Below are 23,431 nucleotides of genomic sequence, written 5' to 3'. Positions count from 1 at the left end.
ATGTAGCAATGCTAGAGGTCTCTTGTTGGGCCTGGCATTATAAAGACCTCTGACTGATCCAGGCTGGGCATTATAAAGTGCTCTGGGGGACAATGTAGCAATGCTAGAGGTCTCTTGCTGGGCCTGGGCATTAGAAAGACCTCTGACTGATCCAGGCTGGGAATTATAAAGTGCTCAGGGGGACAATGTAGCAATGCTAGAAGTCTCTTGTTGGGCCTGGGCATTAGAAAGACCTCTGACTGATCCAGGCTGGGGATTACAATGTGCTCTGGGGGACAATGTAGCAATGCTAGAGGTCTCTTGTTTGGCCTGGGCATTAGAAAGACCTCTGACTGATCCAAGCTGGGCATTATAATGTGCTCTGGGGAACAATGTAGCAATGCTAGAGGTCTCTTGTTGGGCCTGGGCATTAGAAAGACCTCTGGCTGATCCAAGCTGGGCATTATAATGTGCTCTGGGGGACAATGTAGCAATGCTACAGGTCTCTTGTTGGGCCTGGGCATTAGAAAGACCTCTGACTGATCCAGGCTGGGTATTATAATGTGCTCTGGGGGACAATTTAGCAATGCTAGAGGTCTCTTGTTGGGCCTGGGCATTAGAAAGACCTCTGACTGATCCAGGCTGGGCATTATAATGTGCTCAGGGGGACAATGTAGCAATGCTAGAGGTATTTTGTTGGGCCTGGGCATTAGAAAGACCTCTGGCTGATCCAAGCTGGGCATTATAATGTGCTCTGGGGGACAATGTAGCAATGCTAGAGGTCTCTTGTTGGGCCTGGGCATTAGAAAGACCTCTGACTGATCCAGGCTGGGCATTATAAAGTGCTCTGGGGGACAATGTAGCAATGCTAGAGGTCTCTTGTTGGGCCTGGGCATTAGAAAGACCTCTGATTGATCCAGGCTGGGCATTATAAAGTGCTCTGGGGGACAATGTAGCAATGCTAGAGGTCTCTTGTTGGGCCTGGGCATTAGAAATACCTCTGGCTGATCCAGGATGGGCATTATAAAGTGCTCTGGGGGACAATGTAGCAATGCTAGAGGTCTCTTGTTGGGCCTGGGCATTAGAAAGACCTCTGGCTGATCCAAGCTGGGCATTATAAAGTGCTCTGGGGGGGACAATGTAGCAATGCTAGAGGTCTCTTGTTGGGCCTGGGCATTAGAAAGACCTCTGACTGATCCAGGTTGGGCATTATAAAGTGCTCTGGGGGACAATGTAGCAATGCTAGAGGTCTGTTGTTGGGCCTGGGCATTAGAAAGACCTCTGACTGATCCAAGCTGGGCATTAAAAAGAGCTCTGCGGGACAGTGTAGCAATGCTAGAGGTCTCTTGTTGGGCCTCGGCATTAGAAAGGCCTCTGATTGATACAGGCTGAGAAATATAAAGTGCTCTGGAGGACAATGTAGCAATGCTAGAGGTCTCTTGTTGGGCCTGGGCATTAGAAAGACCTCTGACTGGTCCAGGCTGGGCATTATAAAGTGCTCTGGGGGACAATGTAGCAATGTTAGAGGTCTCTTGTTGGGCCTGGGCATTAGAAAGACCTCTGACTGATCCAGGCTGGGCATTATAAAGTTCTCTGTGGGACAATGTAGCAATGCTAGAGGTCTCTTGTTGGGCCTGGGCATTAGAAAGACCTCTGACTGATCCAGGCTGGGCATTATAAAGTGCTCTGTGGGACAATGTAGCAATGCTAGAGGTCTCTTGTTGGGCCTGGGCATTAGAAAGACCTCTGACTGATCCAGGCAGGGCAACATAAAGTGCTCTGGGGGACAATGTAGCAATGCTAGAGGTCTCTTGTTGGGCCTGGGCATTAGAAAGTCCTCTGATTGATCCAGGCTGGCAACATAAAGTGCTCTGGGGGACAATGTAGCCATCACAGAGATCTCAGATTGAGCCTGGGCATTATAAAGAACTCCAATTGAGTCTCAATGTTACAAACCATTCTAAGTGAGTGCCTGGAAATCATGGAGAGCTAAGGACGAGGTTGCGAATAATAACTAAATCTTATTGAGTATTTGCATATTATTAAAGACTATGAAGACTTTGGCTATTGCACTGAGTGGGACAGAGCCTTAACCAAGAGCTCCAAACGAAGCTAAATGTTAAAAAGAAATGCGTCTGCGTGAGGTGTGTGCATTATAAATGAAAAGTAACACACACCCCCACATAGATCACCGCACATTTGTATATTACTGAGTCGTCAAACAGCGACTCTGTAGTAATAGATACTTATTTATCTATTTTGTGCTTTTACAGCATAGGGATGCTGAGAAAACTGCTTCAGAGTGGTAGAGAGGGAGAAGACAGGGGAGGGGGTTTGGGAAGAGGCGAGTGCATTCCACTGAACATAAGCCTCGAGGCCAAAGTGGAGGTTTCCCTTAATGAAGGGTGAGGGATCCAATGTCTACAATACTCTTCTGGCAAATCTGGCTGATGCTAGGTTCAAAGCCCTGGTCTCCTCCAGGGATAATCGGTGCAGTGAGTGGAAGCTGGGAGGGTGTTCAGACAGGAGATACCTCCCAGGTGAATTGGAAGGTGGCAAGAAGCCCACATAGATCCAGAGTGGCAGGTGGATCAGTTGGAAGGCATCCCTAATTGAGGGGATTTGGGAAAGCCTTCCAAAAGAGAGGAGATTTTAGGGTTTTCCAAGAGAGGCAATGGTTTCCCTGTAGCCTTAAATATGGTGGTGTACTGTTTCATGGTTAAGTTGTGGTTTCTCTTAAAAGGTCAATCTTGAGATGCTTCTAGCTTTTACATTGCAACCTGCCAGAAACCTTTAATTGGAGGGACTGACAAGCATTTCACACTCAATTTCACTATAGAGAAATTAAATGACTATTCTACCCTCGTGACCCCCTCAATTATGCTTTTAAATCCAATGAATTTCAATTGCAACTTCTGTCAGACGACACTCATTAACATTTTAAATAGTTGGGGGCAATGATGTTGCCCACAAATGTAACTCTTTGGCGAAATCCCCAACAGAAACTATGTGGACAGATTAATGGATAATACAGTTAGAAGAATCCTTCCAGGTGTCTGGTGGATAGCTCAGGGGCAACGCGCTCGACTTGGAAACAAGACGACACAGAGCAACAAAGGTTCGATCCCCAGGTCCACGCTTAGAAACCTCTGAGTATTAAGTGCATTATAAATAACTTATCATATCACACATGATGCATTGCCAACCAATAAGATTCAAGGCCTGCAAGTCCTGTATCGTCTAAGCTGATAGTACACTAGTAAGGAATTGGTCCAGTGACTTTTGGAAAGGATCAGTCACCTCTCAGAGACCATAGTGCAACTGCCTGGGCCTGAGTAGCACAGTCCGTCCCACACAGCTCAATCCCAACCATGAATACAACCACCATATGCCCAGACCAACCACATGTGTTCAGTGCCTAGAGCTACACACATGAACACAGTGAACAATGGCAACCATGGAATCATCAGTCACTCCAATCAAACTAGTACTGCATGCATGGGTCCCTAGTGGCAAAAGGGTTCCTAAAGGGCACAAAAGGAATTCAAGAATGCTTTCCTTCTTAATAAACCAAAACACCAGTCACTGATTAGGCCTAAAACAGAAGATATGTGGAACATTATGAGGGTGCAGGGTATCAATTGCTTTAGCAGGGCCCAGCCACGATACACAATCAGCCATTTGACATGGGTAAAGATGTTGTTCCAGCCATTAGAGGAAGTCTGGAGCAGTGTGAGGAATGATAACGATGAGTCACGTAAATCCAGAATGAACATGGACACAGTGAGAGCCCAAAACCAAGCCCCAGAACCAATTCAGTATCAATCGGCTAACTGCACCATCCACCAGGGCTGGCCTTAGAGCAGGGCAGGCCGGGCGACCGCACGGGCGCCATATCCACCAGGGCGCCATTAGCCCCCCACCACGCTAGTTCCGGGGAGTCTTTCAAGGGCTCCCCTGAGCTGGCATAGTGAGAGAGGGCGTGGCAGGCACCCTTTTGTTATTAAATGTGCCCACAGCCTCACCGCTCCGACGTGGGTGCAAGCTTTCATTGGAATAGGGTGCTCATGCATTGGCATGAGCACCGTATTCCAGTGACTAACTCCCTTCCAGGTGCCTGAGAAGGGAGTTAGAAAATAATATTTGCCCCCCTCACACATTGACTAGGGCCACTAAGGCCAGCCCTGCCAGCCACAAACACACACACGCGCGCGCACACACGCACGCACACACATGCGCACACACGCACACACATGCACATATGCACACACACACGCGCACAAACACACGCATGCACACACGCACACTCACACATGCGCACAGACACACACACACACATGCACACAAACACACGCGCACACACGAACACACACGCACACACAAACATACACACACACACATGCACACAAACACACACGCGCACACATGCACACACGCCCACAAACATGCAATATGAGATTGAAACAGGCTAAAGCTCCTTTGCTAAGACATTTTGAAAAGCAAAGACATACCCTGGCATTATGCGTTCCTTGATTTTGCAACAGGTATCCAGACAAAAAAGATGCAGTGGTGGTCAGTGAAATAATCTAAAGAATTGTGAGTGGTATTAGATGCAGACAAGGAGCAGCCTGTATCTAGGAGGTTGATATAATCAGTTTGAATGTTGCTTTTCTCATAAGGTTATGGATGCTTGGAAATACTACCGCTGGGGGAGTAAGCAAAGAGTAACGCTCTTGCTGGACGTTTCAGGAATTGAAGTCCTTTTTAGGATTAACACAGAAGAAAGACTGGAGCGAAGATGTATATTAAAAAAAGGATGAACAACTGACAGCAAGGAACGTTGTCCACTAGGGAACATGCTGTACTGAGAGTTGCACAGACGATTCTCGTGTTTCATAAGAAGAAAGGCTTTTTAAGGGTCGAATAAAGGTGAGATGAGGTTTTCTTTATATTAGAAAGCTTAACTGAAATAGATAATGTAACAAAATATCCCGTTGGGTCGGGAGCATACCTCGGGGGCAATGTGATTGTCATGGAAGCAAGTAAACGGCAGAGTCTGGTCTGCGATGTTAAGTGCGTAAAAAAATATATAATTAATTCATTCATTCATTAAAATAGTTCTTTGCAAATTCGTGTTCTTTTGAAAAGAGTAAGGAGTAAACCAAAAGGTTATTTCGTTTTTCATGAGAATTATGGATTCTGCACATGAATAAACTCTCAGCAAGAACAGAGGGGTTGGAGTGGTGTGTGGCGACTCATGGCATGAGTTCTGATAACGAGGGAGCAGTGGCGGCTGGTGACTGTGAAAGGTGCTGGGGCATCACATTTGGAGGCTGAATTTGCGAGCGAGCGCAGCCCGCTGAGGCAGGTTCAGGGGGGCTCCTGAGAACATTTTTGAGAAATGGGTCCCAAACTGCGCAATTTCGTTTCACAATTTCCAACAAACGTTGCCTCACAATCAGTCAGCCTTTTACTAATGTGGACTTTTATCCATTATCTGAAAGAGCCGAAACTATAAGTCAAAATATCAATCGCGTATCACTTACTTACGATGTTCTTCCTGTCTCTAATGCAAGGTCGCCACACCATTGTCTCGGGTGCTCGAATTGGATATCAGAGAGAGAGAGACAATACATGCGTGACTAAGCAGATCGCTCATACAACAGGGCATTCAGGAAAAGGACATTATGAGTTTCAAGAAAGAGTGGGATCAAAAGTCTTAAAAGTACACTGCAAACATCAGAGATTATTTAGGCTAAGATCATTTTGCTTTCTCATACTTCTAGTTTTCTCTTCATAATGGGGACACAACGGAGATAAGGATGTATATATTGATCTGTGTAATTCCATAAAAGTGGGCCTTTTTTGAGCCCTTGAAAGCCAAACAAACACATGTGAACACGCTAGAGGTGACAAGATGGTCAAAGGCCTAAATTGCAGACTTGTATCAAATCCCAGCTCCGCTAAAATATGCGCTCCTAGGTACATCATCTTCCCTCACAACGGTGGAAGGGGTCAGGGTCCCTTTGATCATCGGCCCCCTCTGCATTGCAGCAGGAGGTCTGTCACTGGGCCCAGGCAACATGCGGGAACAATGAGAAGCATCAGAACGTGCTGGGTTCCCTGCGTGCACTAGTGAGCATATGAGTGTATTTGAATCTAATGGGAGCCGCAGGTTCAACTTTAAACTCTGATATCCCCTGCCACAAGTCATCCTCAGGGTGTGTTTTGGCTTTCGCTAATGTGCTGTATCCACACAGGTACTGCTGGAGAGAGTACTCTGTCCATACAGGACCAGCAGACCTGACACCCTTGGCCCAGAGCTGTCTTCGTATCTAGACTCAGAGTATGAGGTATATCATATAATGCATTCCAAAACAATGCATTATTTGATGTTACTGTGGCCTAGAGCTTGATGCGTCACATTGTGATGCCTGACTCCTGCTGCTTGTAGCCACTGTAACGATGGCTGTTGTTGTTACCAAAAGTAGCCCAGAAGGATGGAACCCGATTTGGCCTTGCCGAGATTTGAACGTGGATAGTGCATTCTGCCACACGTCCTGCGGAGCTGCTTTGCGTGGCTTGGACATCAGCAAAAGAATAGTGTGGAGGCCACGTCCACCCCCATAATAGTGTCTACTAGGAAGACCTCTACGAACCTTGCTGCTAAGGAGTATGGTATCTTTTCAGGCGAAAAAACTCGCAGTGGCTGCCTCAATGTCTCTCTCCCTGAAAAGGTAACATACGTTTTGACAGCAATCAGATTTGTTGATCTTTTCATAGTACACGTTATCATGGCAGGCGTCCACATCCCCCCTCTGGACCTCACTTTCTCATTGTGCCCTGCCCTAGCTTGGAAGGGCTCGTCCAGTCGAATGCTCAATGTACCTCGAGATAGTTGATTCAGCTGCTTGTGGCTCCTCCCTGCAGTGCCTGTGCCACTAGGCCCGCCCACCCCAAAGATACACATTTCATTGGCTGTAAAACAGCCAATTAAATGTATGCAGGACTCAATATCAAAACAGACTGCACTGTTTGAGCATTAAATACTGCTAGCAGGGCAAAAGCTCTGCCGCGCCTCCAGCAGACTAATCGCTCGAGATTTACGCTATCTGCGTGGAGCTCAAAGACTCTGTGCAGATAAGACAAGAGAATTGCGTGGCACATGACAGCGCTCCTGCGCCTGTGCGTCATGCCACTATGCAAGGGCTGGGCCAGCATAAAAATGTATTCATTTATTTTATTACATTTATTGAGTACTCCTTCACTACTCCACATAACTGGCATGCTGGTGATTGATGAGTTTACACTGTCTGTGGAGAGGAGGCGGTGCCCCCACGCCCAAAGTAACCAGCTGCTTCTGCGAGGGAGGAATCACAAACCCAATCTCCAAAACTAACCATACTAAGTCGAACAAAAACCAGGACATTATTTCACCAAAACCTCTTCAACTATTGTTCAATACTCTAAACCTTGACCCTGAGGGTAACAGTTACATGTTGGTGACCTTACTTAATAGAAGACTACAGCTCAGTGAGCAGCCACAATCCCTAAAGAGCGATGGAATGTTGAAATTAGCTCAAGGCATGCATAAATGTTGGCAAGAACAACCTTTAACAAAAGTCCCAAATCTATATCATCAGCAGCAAGAACTGCCTAAGAAAGATCCATGCCCACAAAACTCAAGTCATGAGTTTTCCTGTGCCCCGAGGTAGCTGGGAGTTTCTTCCTCTACAACCTCCACAGCAAAGCAGATGATGGTATATACAGCACACCATTGCCAAACAATGGAAGTAGGCAACCCAAAACACCAAGGCCATGTCTAAAATAATGGAGACTGATAGCCAAAAATATATAACAATACAGGCTTGGATGTCTATCCACGGCCTATGTTGTTAACTATGATAAAACGGAGTTACTCCTTATCGGTTCGTAAAACCGTTTGAATAAGCTAGACAAACAATTTAAATCCTTCGACATTGACAGTATTACTATTAAAGTAACTAAAGAAGTGAAAACCTCAGGTGTCCACCTTGACTCCTCCCTTACGCTAACTAGACAAGTTAATGCAACAGCATCGACGACTGCGTACACTTCAAACCGTATCAATGCCTGCAGACCCTTCCTCTCAACAGACAGCTGTATCACCTTGGCCAGAGCCCTCATATTATCCAGACTCGACTATAGTAATGCATTGTATGTCCGCACAAACAGTCGTAAACCTGCACAAACTCCAGGTGATACAAAACAATGCATTAAGAGCAGTCCTGGACATCCCCAGAGATAATCACATTATCTCGCCAAGACGGAATGCTCATTGGCTTCCACTGCAGGATAGAATCTCCTTCAAAACCCTATCACTTACACCTAAGTGCCTCTCAAACTCAGCCCCTAAATATCTAACAAACAAATTCACAAAAAACGTGACCAATAGACCTACTCGGTCCACCCAAGCACATCGGCTTACTATACCGAGACACAAAAGCAGGGGGTAACATGTTCCCTGTATTAGCAGCCACATTTTGGAACTCCTTGCCTTTGGCATTAAGAGCTGAACCATCCTTTTGGACCTTTAGAAAAAATCTGAAAACCTTGCTCTTCACCCACGAGCGGTAATGTACTATTACCTTGGTCTTCCACAATCACGTGTGCCACCTCAGGTTTGACTGTTGAGTGTCTACTAACTGCTATTTATCACTATCGCAAGCCGACATTACACGCCTGCTTGTCAACTAATATGTAAGTGTACTGTAATGTAATGTCTATGATTATGGTAACCACTCTGTAATATTTAAGAATTGCGCCTAAATACCTCTGGGTTAGGTGCACTATATGAATGCAAAAATAAATAAATAAATAAATAAATAAATAAATAACTTCTCTGAATGAGCCACCCCTTTCACGGTCCCGTTCAAAGCTCAAACTTCAAATTTGCCAAGTTAAAGCCTTCTCTCTGCGACTTTATCAAATATTGCTAATTTCTCCTGCTGTGACACGAATACATGTCGTCCTCTGACGCCCGATCACCATCATAGACAAGCTAGGATTCTGGTGGCCGCCCGAGGGTGCGTGAATACTGCCTGTGTGTGGTCGCCTAGAAGAGCTTTTGAGCGCCTCGCGTGTGGCTGGCATTGTGGATGTCTCCGGTGCTGAAGATTCTTGTGTGGAGCAGTGCACTCTTCTAGGGTAAGCAAAACAACTTGCAAAAAATCCCTCCCCGATTCTGAGCGTACGCACACAACTTTACTGTTTGAAGATATTTCTCCCATGCTTCCATGCGTTAGTGCTCAGTTGTACATTCAGTAGCAGGTTTCACATGGATACTAGTGGATTATAGGTGCCAAGGTGTGCATTTCGCAGAATGATGTGCTCTTTCTCAAGGCGTGTAGCAAAGCTAGTGAATCGATATTAGATTTATACCAGCATAATGGCTTTGAAGAGTGAAGCGTGAAAGTGGGAGTCAAACGCATGGAGAAAAGGGAAAAAGCCGACGTGACAGACGGCTCAAGAGAGCTTAATCAGAATAGGATTTCGCTGACGCTAATTGATCTTTTTTTAAAGAAAAGAATTGGGAAGTGTGGCCAGATGTTACTGTTAACATACATATAATAAGGTATTCTAGACATTTAGTTTATAAAATACACTGAATTCAATAACGTTAGGGTGTGTGAAGCAATTAGTCCATGGATTATTGAAAATTATCATAAATAAATGGCATAGTGCCAGCTCACATGGTTGACATACCTCTTTGTGCAGTTGTTTAGCCAATTTGTGAACAACTCATACAATTCTGGGCTGTAAGTAGGTCATTCAATTGGGAGATAAGGGCTGTCTAATGTGGCAGCCATCTTAGAAATGACCCACCATCATTCTTTAACTAGAGTGGTAGAAACACTTGTGTACAGGCAGGTTATAAATGTCATATCACATTCGGGAAATGCATTTCTAAAACAACCTAGCCACAATTAAAGACAAGCTGCTGCTACCAAACTACAAAGGCCCTTTCTAAACTAGGCAAAAGAGAAGAGGCAGAGCGGTACCTGCATTTAAAGTGAAGGGTTTCCTTCTGCTAAACGTAACATTCCCATGGTCATTTCCTCTCAGCACTCGATTCTGTGTTGCTTGATTAATATCAACAATTAATTGATTCTGGCGGTCAACTACATCCAAACAAGCACAGCCCCACCTCTTAAAGAATTGTCCAGATTGGCCACCTTCTTTAAGCCATTGCCAAAGGACTAATCTTCCTGGAGCCTTCATACTGTGAGTTCACAACAAGAACAAGATTCAAGCAACAGACATTTTAAAGACTATGCCTCATTACGAGGTTGGAGGTAGCCTTGCCCGTTCTACGGGCAAGGCTACCTCCAAACTCCCATCCGGGTCCGGCACCCACGAATGGGCAATTACCGGGCTATTCCGGCCCAGCCGGACCCGGTAATTGCCCTTTCGCGGGTGCCGGCCTGGTACATCCCCATTGAGCCTGATAGGACTCAATGGGAATGGGGAGGGTGGTAGCACTGGTACCGTTAATAACGGTACCGATGCTACCATCATATGCGGCTCGCGGGTGCCGGTACGGCCACCAGGTCAGACCTGGTGGCTCCAAGGGCACCCGCAAGCAGAACTCCTAGTATGGCTGTATGGTAGCAATGGTGCCGGTAGCGATACCAGCGCCGTTGTTGCCTTACCGCCACACTCGTAATGAGGCCTAGCCTCTACCGTGGTTGAATCCATTCATGAAATGGCCCAATCTTCTCTTACACAGCCCACCTCCTTATAAAAAAGCCATCAACCAAGGTGGCGTGGTGCACAGATCGAGCTTATTTCAAGAAGAGTCTTAAAGTGAAGTAACTCATTCAGCGTGTGATGGAACATGTCAGTGTGCATGTACCCCGTCCCGGAGTAGAGCTGACTGACTCCATCTATTGGAAAATCCAAATAGCAACATCACAGCAGGGCTGGGTGTGAATGGTCCCAACCAACTGCAAATCAAACATTCAGACACCAAAATGAACATGTGGTTCCATTAACACCTGCCAGTGCTTAGATGCAACCGCCACAACATAGAGCCAAAAGAGCAGAAGTCCATCTCAAGCAGGCAGGATACAATGAAAGATTCTCAGGCAGGGATATCACTCTCACACGGGGATATCCTTCTCATGCAGGGATATCGTTCACATGCAGGGATATCATTCGCATGCAGGGATATCATTCACATGCACGGATATCACTGATACATCAATTGAGCTAAGACTGTATTCTTTACAAGCTCATTCACTAATAGACAGACACTAAGTGGCACACACTCAAGAACTTGATGTTTGTAATTGCATTTGCTTTACATTTTTGGTACTTTAACTCCAGCGCCTCTACAGTTCTTAAAACCTCCAATATGCAGAGCATCTTTCCAGTCTTAAGGCTTAAAGTATGATGGTCCCTATTCTGTTTGAGTTACTATTTGGAATCTTCGCATGAGTGAGAATCATCACCCCAACCAATATTTTTGTACACAACTGCAAGAAAGTACAGTCCTGATCAAGGCCTGGCTTCAAATGTTCTGCTTAAAAAGCCAAACGTACGTCCTTGAGTCGACTATGTCTGTAATAAATGAAATTAAATGCTTGTATGTATTATAACTATCATAGAGGATTTGTCTCCTTGAAATTTCGTATGATTGTATGTATGGTCATTGCACCTAATTGTATATGGGAATCTTTTTATCCACAAAGTTTACAATTCATTAAATATTTTATATATTTTCCATTATTTGTTAATGTCACTGTAAACATTTGTTTTCTATTGGTATGGTTCATGTGGGATACTTACTTGATACTTCAGTGATGCTCACAGCACTTGTGCAATGTCATCTGCATTTAGTTATTTGAATGTATGTGTCACAGAGAGATTTTCATTGCATTCATGCTGATGGCCATGGACAGAGACTTTATTAAGTCTAGACACAATGGAATCGCCTTTGCCTTTGACACAATACATCATTGTGGGTGTTTGCCCACCTCCCAGACTCTCTTATTCCAGCAGGTTAGGATGCAGCAGATCAGCATGGCTTCCTATGTTTCACCAGTGGATGGCGCCCCTCTAGGCTCAGCAAATAGTGACCCTCATCCCTCTATTGTTTTTCAGGCCACTGGGACATTTGATCCGGAGGCACGTCCTGAACCTTAATCATTCCAAGATAGTGCCAAGATGGCCTTAGTAACCCTGACAACTTGTCTGGTCGACAGTGCCATTTGGATGGCCCAAATTGGAAGAACTGAGAAGATGTCACAGAAATAATGATTGTGGGCTGGCAGAAAATGCATGTGGTTAGGCCACGGAGAGAGTGATCTTCCATCTTCTAACTTTCATTGTTATGCGGATGACACTCGGCTCTCCTTCAGTCTCCCCTCTGCCTCTTCTCCTCTCTCGCTCACTCCTGATTGTCTATCCGCGATTCAGGAATGGTGCGCCTGCAATGATCGCTGCCTCAATGCCAGCAAGACGGAGATCCTCCTCATTGGGACCCCGGATCCTGCCGTCCCGCTTTCAGTCTGGGTGCCCTCCTTGGGTCCTCTCCCTGCGCCTTCCTGTGAGACAGAAAACCTGGAGGTCATCTTCGACTCCACTCTCTCCTTTTCTCCTCACATCACTGACCTCTCAAAGAAGTCCCACTACCAGCTACACCTCCTCAGAGGTATTCTTCCTTTTCTCACTTTCCCCCAGAAGTTCAACGTCTCCAGAGCCCTGGTTCTCGCTAGGCTGGACTACTGCAACAGCCTATTTCTCAACCTGCCTGCCTCTACTCTGCGCCCTATGCAACTAATCCAGAACAGGACTGCGAGACTTGTCCTTGGCCTCAAGCCCAGGGATCGTAGCTATCCAGCCCATTAGACTGTCTGAAGTCGGGACCCACACTACATCCAACTTTCTTTTCCACAATACCTTCCTTCCAGATCCCTTCGCTCAGCTACCTCTAACTCTCTGATGGTCAGACGCTTCTCCAGGCAGAGAGTGGGGGTAGATGTCTCTCCTCTGCAGGGGCCTCCCTCTGGAATCGTCTCCCTGCCCCTCTCAAACTCGAGCATGAGCATCTTAGGTTCCGGAAGCAGCTCAAAACCTACCTTTTCACGTTTGCTTTCTCTTTCTCTCCCTTTTTGATTAATCTGTCTGCTGCGCTGACTGGTCACCTGGCTACCTTCTGAACCCTATGGGCACCAGGCTCCTCCTCGACCTACAAGCACCTGCACTACCTCTGGGCCTCTGTGTACTTAGGGGCTGTATCTGTTATCCTTCAGTCCCCCCCTGCACTACCCAGAGCTGGCTCCCCGGCTGCACTTGCTCAGAGCAATCCATAACCAGCCTGCATAATTACGCTATTGCACTGTAACCATAGCAAAGCATTATACTTGACCCGTTCTGTTTTCTACTACCTGTCATTCTCAATGCTGCACTCAGAGTATGTAATCTGTATGTAATCTGCTATACTACTATGTCTTAAATATGACCTTTGTGAAGTTTGAGCTCGCTGTAACAGCGCCACGATGCCTCTGGGCAGTTTTTGTGCGCTTTATAAATGCAAATAAATAAATAAATAAATCACTGGCTGACCACACTTCCCCCTTCTCTCCCCCTGGCACTTCTCTTCTCCATCTCCCCTCTGCACTTGCACAATCTGAATGACACAAGGCCTAGTAAGACTGTTGTTTCATCCCATATGTCCCACCATGTCTTGTCACGCCTAGAAACACTTGTATACAGGCGTTTTATAAACAATTTATCATATCATCAATTAATAGTTTTCAACTGCTCCCCGTAACCTAGGTGAGCAAATTCTGCATGCTCTTTTGACAGTATCCTTAAGATGCCAGCACAGAGACATGTATGCCCATACGTATGTCCCAGGCCTGCCGGGCCTAGAGACCCAAGCTACTACTCACTGATACCCCAACAAGGCCGAAACATGTTTGGGGATGCTTGTGTTCTCGTGCAGAAGGGATGTGACTAGGCCGTTAGGGCTGGACTGCCCCTTTTGGGTTGGGACCAAGACTGATTTGCATATGGTCTTTCCCCTTTTGGAATGGCTTGGCAGGTGAAGAACGATGGAGGATTGCCCAGAGTAATGTCAGAGGATCATTACCTTCCAGCCATCACCTCTTTTGTTTTACACAGAGGCTACGCCTAGGGATTTTCATGCCTGCATTGTCAGAAGTGTGTACCCCAGGCTGCCATCTACAGATATTAATTAATCCATGCTTTTGTGTAATCACAGCATGGGATTGAGAAAGAGCGGTAGCAAAGCTTCCGGTGTGTCTACCATGAATCTCCAGCTAGTGAAGAAAACTACTATTTAAACTCCATAGTGTCTTTCATTCTTTAAGCGCAGTACTCTTCATTCTTTTCGATCTGCGCTGGCTATTGATTGTTTTCTAGGTGAAATACAAGTTGCCCGTTATGGCACTGGCCCACCGCAGAATCCTTGTTGGTCTCCTGTGCTAGTCACAGGGCAACCTTGCACAACCCAACCAAATCCAGGGGTCTTTCGCCCAGCAGTATGATTCTGCGCCTTCACAGACACAGTGTGGTAAGGACGTGCTCCGGCATTGGCCAATGCCTGATAAGACCGCTTGAGACCGGTCCGTGATAATGCTGATTTTTTAGTTTGAGATATTGGGTGGAAGCGCCACCTGTAAGCCAAAACGATTGCATTTAAGTACAGATAGCTTGACATGGCATATGAGGAGGCACACAAAGCTTGGAGGTGTTGTTTGGTCATTTGCCCACCCATTGACTGCCTATGGTTATGCTAATCAATATACCCAGTTCCTGCCCCACCCTGCCCAAAAAAACTCCCCCTGGGAACTCTTTGAGCTTGCTCTATTCAAGCCTTACCATCAAACTTTGCACTCAAAGTGCCCGCCAGTGTATTTTTAAACCATTCTCCTGAGAGTTAATGATTTAATAAATGCGGTAAACATACTGGTGTAATAAAATGTCTTAACCAGGTCTGCCTTCAGCCACTCGATTTATACGCAGTATGCATGTCCTTCTGTGAAGTCCTGTTAAAAACAAGCATTGGCAAAGCCAACAGTGATGGCTTGTATATAAGTATAAGGCATTTGCCAGGCATTGCTATTAGACACCCAGGTACTTAAACCATTTCCACCTGCTACCATCAGACCAGTTATTACCACTACGGCAGTGCCTGGCAAGTGCCTTTCCCATACCTACACACACGCCCTAACTGTTGGCACTGCCAATGCTTGTTTTTCTTCTGTTTAGCCTTCAACTCTTGTTGTGGTTCTTGTGTATGTGTTTATACGCTGCTATCAAATGCGTGTACACTATTCTGTTGCTCTAATACATAAAGTATCAAGTTACCAAGGTCGAGTATGCCATTGTGTAATTTCGTGTGATATTATCGATTATGTTCATTTGTCATTTAAAAAAAGTCGTTTAAAAGCAAGATTTGGAATAGAATGAAGCTCGCGCAGAGCCTGCAGGGAGCTAGAGGTACGTTTTGGAGCGTGAGGCAGGAAAGTGGTCATGTTTTGAGGGGCCCCTGAAGAGTGTCGTTTCAGGGGTCCTATCTCTCCTTTCTATTTCTCGCCTCCTCCTCTCAGCTCGTCCTCTTTCTATGTCCTTCTCCGTGCAGTGTTTATACTTTGTGCCTGACTGTGCTAAACATATGTGTTAGAAACATACGTATGTGTTTAGTGTCAGACATATTAAAAAACAAGAAACAATCAGACCAAATGACTTCCTCCGTATTGGTACAAAGCATCGAATCCAAACACTGCAAATGGGATTTTTTCATCGCATTTCAGAAAAAATATAGATGGGGTGGGGTTAAGTTCTTAATTGAGGTGGGGACGGGCTGTGGGGGGTCTCCCCCGCATATAATTGAGGTAAAATGGGGTAAAATAAAAATAAAATCGAAGTTATGGGATTCGCGGGAATGGATTCGATGTCATGTAGTAGGTTCCCTTCATCGTGGTTGTTTCTTGGTGTGCTTGATTTCGTTCCAGTAAAAGGGAAAACAGGGTTTTGGAATAGGGTTCATATAAATGGAAGAAACAGCACATGCAATGCATGTCGGAATGGATGGAGGGCTAAGGGGGTGTTGTTTTCAAATTCCCAGCATGTTGGTTTTTCATAAGCAGCCAATCAAATATTGTTGCCAGTGGACCAAATAACTGTCTGAGATTTATAGGGTGTTTATTGCTAAATCTGATCGAATAATTTATGGGAAGTACTGTTGCTTTCAAGATTGTTATTATAGGAGAAATATATTTGGATCATATTTAGTTCAATGGGATATACATATAATACACTGCCGTGGAGCCCTCTTTCCGTGTTGGAACATATGGTTTTTATAAGACCACCCTTCCACATTTCTGTCACTGAGGCCCTTTCTTACCTGCCGAAGGCTCGTCCATCGAAAAGGCCTTATTTTCCACAAACATATTCTGGGACTTCTGCTGCTCCTTCAGAATGGTCTCGTAGCCCACTCCCCTGGTAGGATACACGTCTTCTTCGAAAGCCTGCTGGAGACCGGGCTTCGTGATTTGGGAGATCTCGGGAATGATGTAGAAGAAGAGGAAGGTCCAGGCATTGGAGACTAAGGCAATAGACAATGTTGGATCATCCCACAATCGAGAACCTGCCTGAGCATTTCCGTAGACGTACATTACAATCCAGACAATCCAGATGGCGATGGACATGGTGGTGGTGAGAATGATGAAGATGCTGTGCTTGTTCCAGTGCGTGTATTTTCCAATCAGAGAGGGCCACGCGGTTAGGAACGAGGCTAAGATGAGGAACATGACGTAGATGAGGGCCATCACGAAGTCCATGTTCAGGATGCTGCATGGATCAGAATAGGGAGGCCGTGCTATGGTGATGATCAACCACTCTGTGTTGATGATAACCTCAACCATGGCAAGTCCAACGGCAATGGCGAAGATCCAGCAGCCCCTGGGCCCAGAATTCTTTCTCACCAGGAAGTTCAGGCCGATGGCGTGGGCCCATAGGCATGAGAAGCAGATGCCAAAAAGGACCCCGAAAAGGAATCTTCTGGAGGCACAGGTGGAGAAGTAGGGCATCACAATGAAATCAAAGACAATGCAGAAGAGACCAAGGGTGGCCAAGAGGAAGAGGACCTGGGTACCAAGCAAACTCTTCTTCTTGGAGTCCTGGATGAATGGGATGCTGGCCACAAGTATAATGATGAGGATGAAGCTGGAGACGATGCCAGCGCTGGCTATGGCTTCCAGCACAATGCCCCATGCCGCATTCAGGTCACAAAGGTTGAAGTACTTGTACCACAGATCCGAGGCGCATCCAGCGGGGGCGGTTGATTGACCCATGCTTGTGGCAAACATCACGAGAAGCCACAAGCCTGACAGCAGGACCTCAAATTTCCCCATCCTGGGCAATGGAAGGATGAGACTCTTCACCACCTAAACACAAACAAGAAGCACAGTTAAACACCCTGGGAAAAATGTGCAGACATTATATTTTAGAAACGTGGTGGTATTTCCAAACATGAAGATCAAAAATAACATGAGGAGGTCAAAAATATGTTAATGTCTACATTTCAATTTCAGCTTTCACCCTGAAAATCGCCCTTTGGCAGCACGTAGCTCTCTATAATCTGACTTAACACATCATAGCTTAACATGGCATGACATGAAACCACACAGCATAACAAGGCAAAGCATAACAAGAATAGGCTGGTGGACACCACACTTCTTTCTGACATGGTCTCAAAGTGTAGGTACTGTTCAAACTAGTGGCTTCTTGAATGAAAGAATGCAGAAGCCATTTGATCTTACAGGTACATTTGATAAGCCAGGTGACATACTCCTCATGGACGTCATTCACACTAATCATGAGAGCATCCTCTTAGTCAATGTTTCCATTATCTTGGACAGGCTGCGTAATTTAGTGGGCGTTGTTATCTTATGTGAACTCCTACAAGCAAACCATCCAGGCAGAGGACAGCAAATGGGCTGCCCCAGGGGCACAGCCATTGAGCACTGGAGAACTGGGCCGGTGACGTGTTCAGCATTCATGGCCATAGAGTCCGTGGAACCGAAAGAAAAGAAGCGAATGTTCTGGGCCTCAGCTGTGATGTTCTGTCCACTGAGCAGGGAGGTGCAGTTGCAGTCCATTGGGCTAATTCAAGTTTGCAAACAAAATAATTCCCCAATGATGATCCCTTTCCCGGGAGAACGGCCAGAGTGACTAGGGGTTTGAAGCAAAAGCCCCAGTTTACAAGGTTGTCCAAAGGAGTAAAGCTGCCAAAAATCGGTGACAAAAAACCCTGTCGAAGAATGAACGCTGTACCGGGATTAGACAGGGTGGACTGAGTTTCTGCAGACATGCAATGGGATGTCATTGTGGAGGGGGGTGAGGATACCGTTAATACAAAGCATTTGTACACAGATGATCTGAAAAGTGGCTACAGCCCACAAATTCAAGCAAAGCACAGCCACAACGGGGGGTAAAGTCAAGGATCTCTTCTTCTTCTTGGGACTTCCAACTAAATGACCAAAGCAGAGCGCTGGTGGGCCAAGTGCCAGGGCACAGGCAGGGAACCTTCCCTACCCTTCTCAGCGGTGTTCTTCACAAACAGAAAAATGGTTGCAGGGTACAGAATCTTTCAGGATAGCAAAGGTCCCAGTCCTACCCCTTCTATGATCGGCTTACCACCTACTCATGACTTGGCCCAACTCTTTTTAAAATAATGTTCCAGTGAAGCCAGGTGCTGGTGCCCCTTTATGCTGGCAAAGGCTTTGCCTCCATAGTCTCTAGCCAATCACAGAATTGTGCATGTGGGGTCCTCAGGGAAAACTGGTGTTAAGGCTATATTTTTTGGGAGGCACTGAGAGGATAGTGGGTCTCCATGGCAGCCTCAACTAGTCCTCCATCTGGGTCTAATTAGATGCAGGGACGATTGGGGGTGTGCTCTCCTTTGAGTGAAGGATAGAACAGGATTCATAGTAAACCCCAGCAGCATGGCGGGTGGCATTGTTAGGTGGTGGGCCTTCGGGGCCCCTGGCTCATGTGGTTGGTACTTGGCAGTGTGATCATCGGGATGCACCTCTGACAATTGCTGGTCATGCCTAAGCGAGTGCAGATTCTTGGGCATGCCAGGAATGGGGGCACATAAAAGAAGACTGAAGAGGATACTCCCTCTCTTGCATCCCACTGGCTCGAGATGTAGAGCGATCCCTTCACCATACCATAAGGTCTTCATGTTCCGGCTGTTGTCCGCGGGCTCCCTTTGTCCGGCCCTGGCTTGTTGGTTGCCACTGTTTTGTGGATGATTGAGGGTCCTGCTGCTGATGTCATCCATGGAAGCCGTGTGGGGTCTTCTGGGGTTGCATGGGTGGTCATCCCCTTTGGCTGTTGGGAAGCAGGTATGGGTGGCTTTGGTGGTGGAGAGAGGGAGTGGGTAGCAGTAGGGCACAGAGGGATGAATCAATTATAGGGGGAGTAGGCCTTGGGTGGGTGGGAGGATACAAAGGAGTGGGATTGCTTTCTTTTTGGTAGCAGTGTTTGAATGTGTGTTATTAAATGAACCAGAGTAAAAGAATTCCCATAAAAACATATGAAGTGGCCTGGGGGAGAGGCTGAGGGCTTAATAAGTCATGTGTGCTGCCTCTAGGGCATAGCAAATTGGATTTAGTCCATAATAATAATGGAGACATGTGGGTGTCTTTTTGGGTGATTGAATGGTTTGATGCTCACAACAGAACAAAGGTTTTTGTTGCCACACACTTACTATGAGTAAGGATAATTATCAAGAGCTGCATTTGGCCATTTTGAGAACTTGCGATGGGCGAGGTTGGTGATAGTAATTCCTGCTAAAAGAAGCGATGAGGAGACTAAAGAATCACGTGATTCCTTGATCGCAGCAGAGGAGCTGTGCAGGCGTTGGATAAATGCAAGGCTTCCCGTTCACCCGAAGCCCCGGAAGGGGCGGGCTGTGGAGCAGCGAGGCTGTCGCGCCTCCCAATGAAGCACAGTGAAAGCGCCTCTAAAGAAGACGTAGAAACACTTCTCTGTCTTGTGGAATCAAGGGACCTAGAGGTGGCAATTGTTGAGGTTCCACTGGATCTCCTCTGGTGCTGGGGATTCAGGAGGAGCGCCTATAGTGGGGACAAATAGCAAGGGCCCACAATGATAGATCTTTATCTAAAGGGCGTCTGCCACTCATGCCTTATTCGGCAGGGCCTTTTCTGCAACAAACGCCGCCACAGACCCCGTGGATCCATCCGTGATGGGGCCATATAACGAAAAGACCGAGCCTGGTTAAGAACAATGAGTATATTTAGTCTAAGGGTCATCTGTGTTTTGGACAAGGGTCCAGCAGGTGATGAGATGAGATGAGATGGCCATGATGGACCTTCACTAAGACAACCTGCTCCAGGACTGCCTCAGCTTGGAGGTGCAAGCAAAGTCTGTTCTTTCTATGGTTTTGAGATCCCACCCCTAAACAAAGTGCCATGAAAAAGCAAAAGAAATTGAGCAGAAATAAGAGAACAAGGGACGCACATCATTGCTGCAAGAGGGGGTTCAGAGGCGAGATATATATCAAGATTCCAGTCCCAGTAAAATGTGAGGTCCTTTCGTATTGGTTGTCACCTTATCCGGCATGGAAGCTTTGAGATTTTTGTAAAAACAATTTAAGGAAAGTTGTAACAATGGACACATCAAACAACCAAGCACCATTAATGAAAAATCCAGAAGCAGCAACTAAAAAGACTAAGAAAGAGTTGTTAGGAGGTAGGTGGCTGGTCCATTCTTGGTGCCACCCATGCAGCACTTAATACTCTTGCCAATAGGGTTAATTAATACATTATTATTTTATAATACACTTAATACCCGAGAGCAGTCTCTAAGCGGAGGACCGGAATTCAAACCTGTGTTGCTCTGCCTTGTCTTGCTCTGCCTTGTCTTGGTTTCAAGACAAACGCATTGTCCCTTAGCTTTCCTCCTGGACCTTTTTTGAGTTAGTACCCAAAAAAAAGCAGTGGCAACATCAACTGACTCAGAACGTGTCATACTCCGATGGAACTTCAGTCAATGACGCTATTGATCCGGGAAGAAGTTCAGTAAAGTACTTTCCCTTGGATCAGGCCATTGAGAAACTGGGGGTTTAGGGTCAGGGTTTCTGCTGGAAAAGGTGGACACAGAGGCCACTTCAGACTATTTTCAGTGCATCTTGGTGATTATTGACTGTTTGGGTTTAACATTAACACAAAACATTTCTTTGACCAAAGTGTGCTACTGGGTTGTTAGGGGTCCGGTTCATCATTCTTTTGAGAACTTCAGCATGTTCCCAAAATCGGTGATAAATAAGATATCAGGGTCCTCCAGATATCACAATAAATCGATGATATTCTGTTCTATGGTACCCCTTATTCACAGGATTGTGGGGTAGTCCTGCAGCATTTGGTGAACACAATGGGGCTTCCTCTGGCAGATGATGAGACAGAAGGACATAGGATGTGGATCCCTTTTCTGAGGATCGAGTTAGGTTTGGTGGCCGGGCGGGGGGTAGGAGGATCATGCTGTCTGATGAAAATGTACAGGATTTCAAGGCATTGAGAGAGAGCTGAGACATAGCTAGGAAGGGACTGGTGGCAGGGTCGGACTGTGACAAGAAATAGGCCTGGTCTCCCAAAAAAAAGTGTCCCGCCCCTCGCCTCAAAAAAGTGGTCCACCCCTCGCCTCATGACCCTTTACCCCAGATGACATCACCGGAAGTGATGCCATTTGACCCCACCCCAAAATGACATCCTGCGAAGCGATGAAACACGACCTTTCACCCCTTGACAAAACAAGAAGTGGCATCAAATAGCATTGTACCTAAGTACACTAAATTACTGTGAATCCAAGCAGACGTCCAAGGCCAAATGATATGTTATTGTATATGCGTAAGTGTATGCTTAAGCTCTTTTTTATAGAACAAATATGCATACAATATCACCCAACCTGTGTTGGTACTCATTTATCGACCTAAGAAGGATGAAAGGCTTTTTGAAAAAAAAAATATGTGAAAAAATATATATATTTGTGTTCATTTTTTTTCCCCCAAACCGGCCCAGGCATGGCCAGAAACCGGCCCCTACTCCCCAGGGACGATTTCGTCCCGGCCACAGGCCGAAAGGCCGAGGGACCAATCCGACACTGACTGGTGGTGGTGCAGTTGGACTTTGTATTGAGGAAAGTACCAAAGGGGCGCTTCTTCTGGAGATCAATTATCTGCTCCAGGCCAGTCCCGAAGGAGAAGCATCACAAGACACACTTGTCAATAAGAATATGGACAGTTTTCCTGATGGAATGTAACTGCTATGTGGTCTGGCTGCCACGTGCCACATAATGTGTGGGCTGTTGAGTCTGCATAGAGATACAGCAGGTAGCGGAGGCTTTAGAGAAATATTGGGTACATTATGGTGCATATAGTTATGACAACAGAGTGGAAAGCATCTGCCCTGGTAAGCAACAAAACCATTTAGGAATTGTTCCCATCATTGTTGTGCTGAATTCCAGAACAGGATCTTTACCGTTTGATCAAACAGCATGTCAGTGGGTTAGAAGATGAGCATCAGAGGGCCTCTGGCAAGATGGCATTCAGGTTGCTGAAGGAATTGGTGGTTGCATGTTGTGACAAATTAACTTCCAGGGCACCAGTTGTCCAAGGATGAATATCGGTTTCTAAACCATCAATCAGCCCCACACCTCTAGTAGACCAGAAGGGATCCGAACAGATTGGAAACACAAGTAGATTTTAAACTTGCTTGTCCAATTCTGGTAATGTGGACGGAATGGCAGGCTTATCTTCGCAAGGTTGTGTATCATTGGTTAGTTGCAATACAGCAAAAATACCAGTATTACCCAATGATAAAAGGGACTGTCCATTCAAGGGTGTTTAAAAATATTTACTTTCTTATTTTTACAACAGACAGTTCTAGCACACTACAAAATACAGATCATCCTGTAAAGGGACACAGAGGACAGACAGTTTCGCGAAGGAAAGGGATGCACTCTGGATACTGACAGGAGGGGAGTCGGTGAAGAAATCAGTCTTAACTGTTCAAGGTTATTTGGTTTCAGCACCAAGGGTCAAGTATTGTAAATGTCATTAGGCCCCTTGATAATTATCCTTATTCATAGTAATTGAGATGATCCTGATGCTCAACAGCGTCAAGTCGGTTACAGGATGGTTTGCAGCTCCTACGACTGAGTTCAAGAAGGGAGACAGCTGCAGGTATCAGGCAGCAGGCAGTTCGACAAGCGAAGCTGAATGGACGGCTGCAGGCTGGCCTACACAGAATATCGGTGCCAAGAGTCATTGTCTCTGTGCTGGTTGGCGGATCTGGAACGTTGGTCGAGGCGTCTCGCATGGGTTTAGTGACTGCAGCGGGATAACACAGTGGCT

The 23,431-nt window shown here is 46.1% G+C and overlaps 1 protein-coding gene across 1 annotated transcript in view; it reads right to left on the bottom strand.

Annotated features, from left to right (window-relative positions):
* Nucleotides 1-23,431, bottom strand: part of GPRC5C (G protein-coupled receptor class C group 5 member C) — a 122,479-nt gene that overhangs the window by 68,034 nt on the left and 31,014 nt on the right. The window contains exon 2 of the mRNA XM_069655135.1: nt 16,397-17,438. Coding sequence (XP_069511236.1) covers nt 16,397-17,405 — 1,009 coding nt within the window. The 5' untranslated portion in view covers nt 17,406-17,438. The remainder of the gene's footprint in view (nt 1-16,396; nt 17,439-23,431) is intronic.

The sequence above is a fragment of the Ambystoma mexicanum genome, chromosome 3q (genome assembly GCF_040938575.1).
Source record: "Ambystoma mexicanum isolate Mex_15411 chromosome 3q, UKY_AmexF1_1, whole genome shotgun sequence".
Taxonomy (NCBI): Eukaryota; Metazoa; Chordata; class Amphibia; order Caudata; family Ambystomatidae; genus Ambystoma; species Ambystoma mexicanum.
Note: the sequence above shows the minus strand (reverse complement) of the source record. Positions and strands in the feature narration are given on the sequence as shown.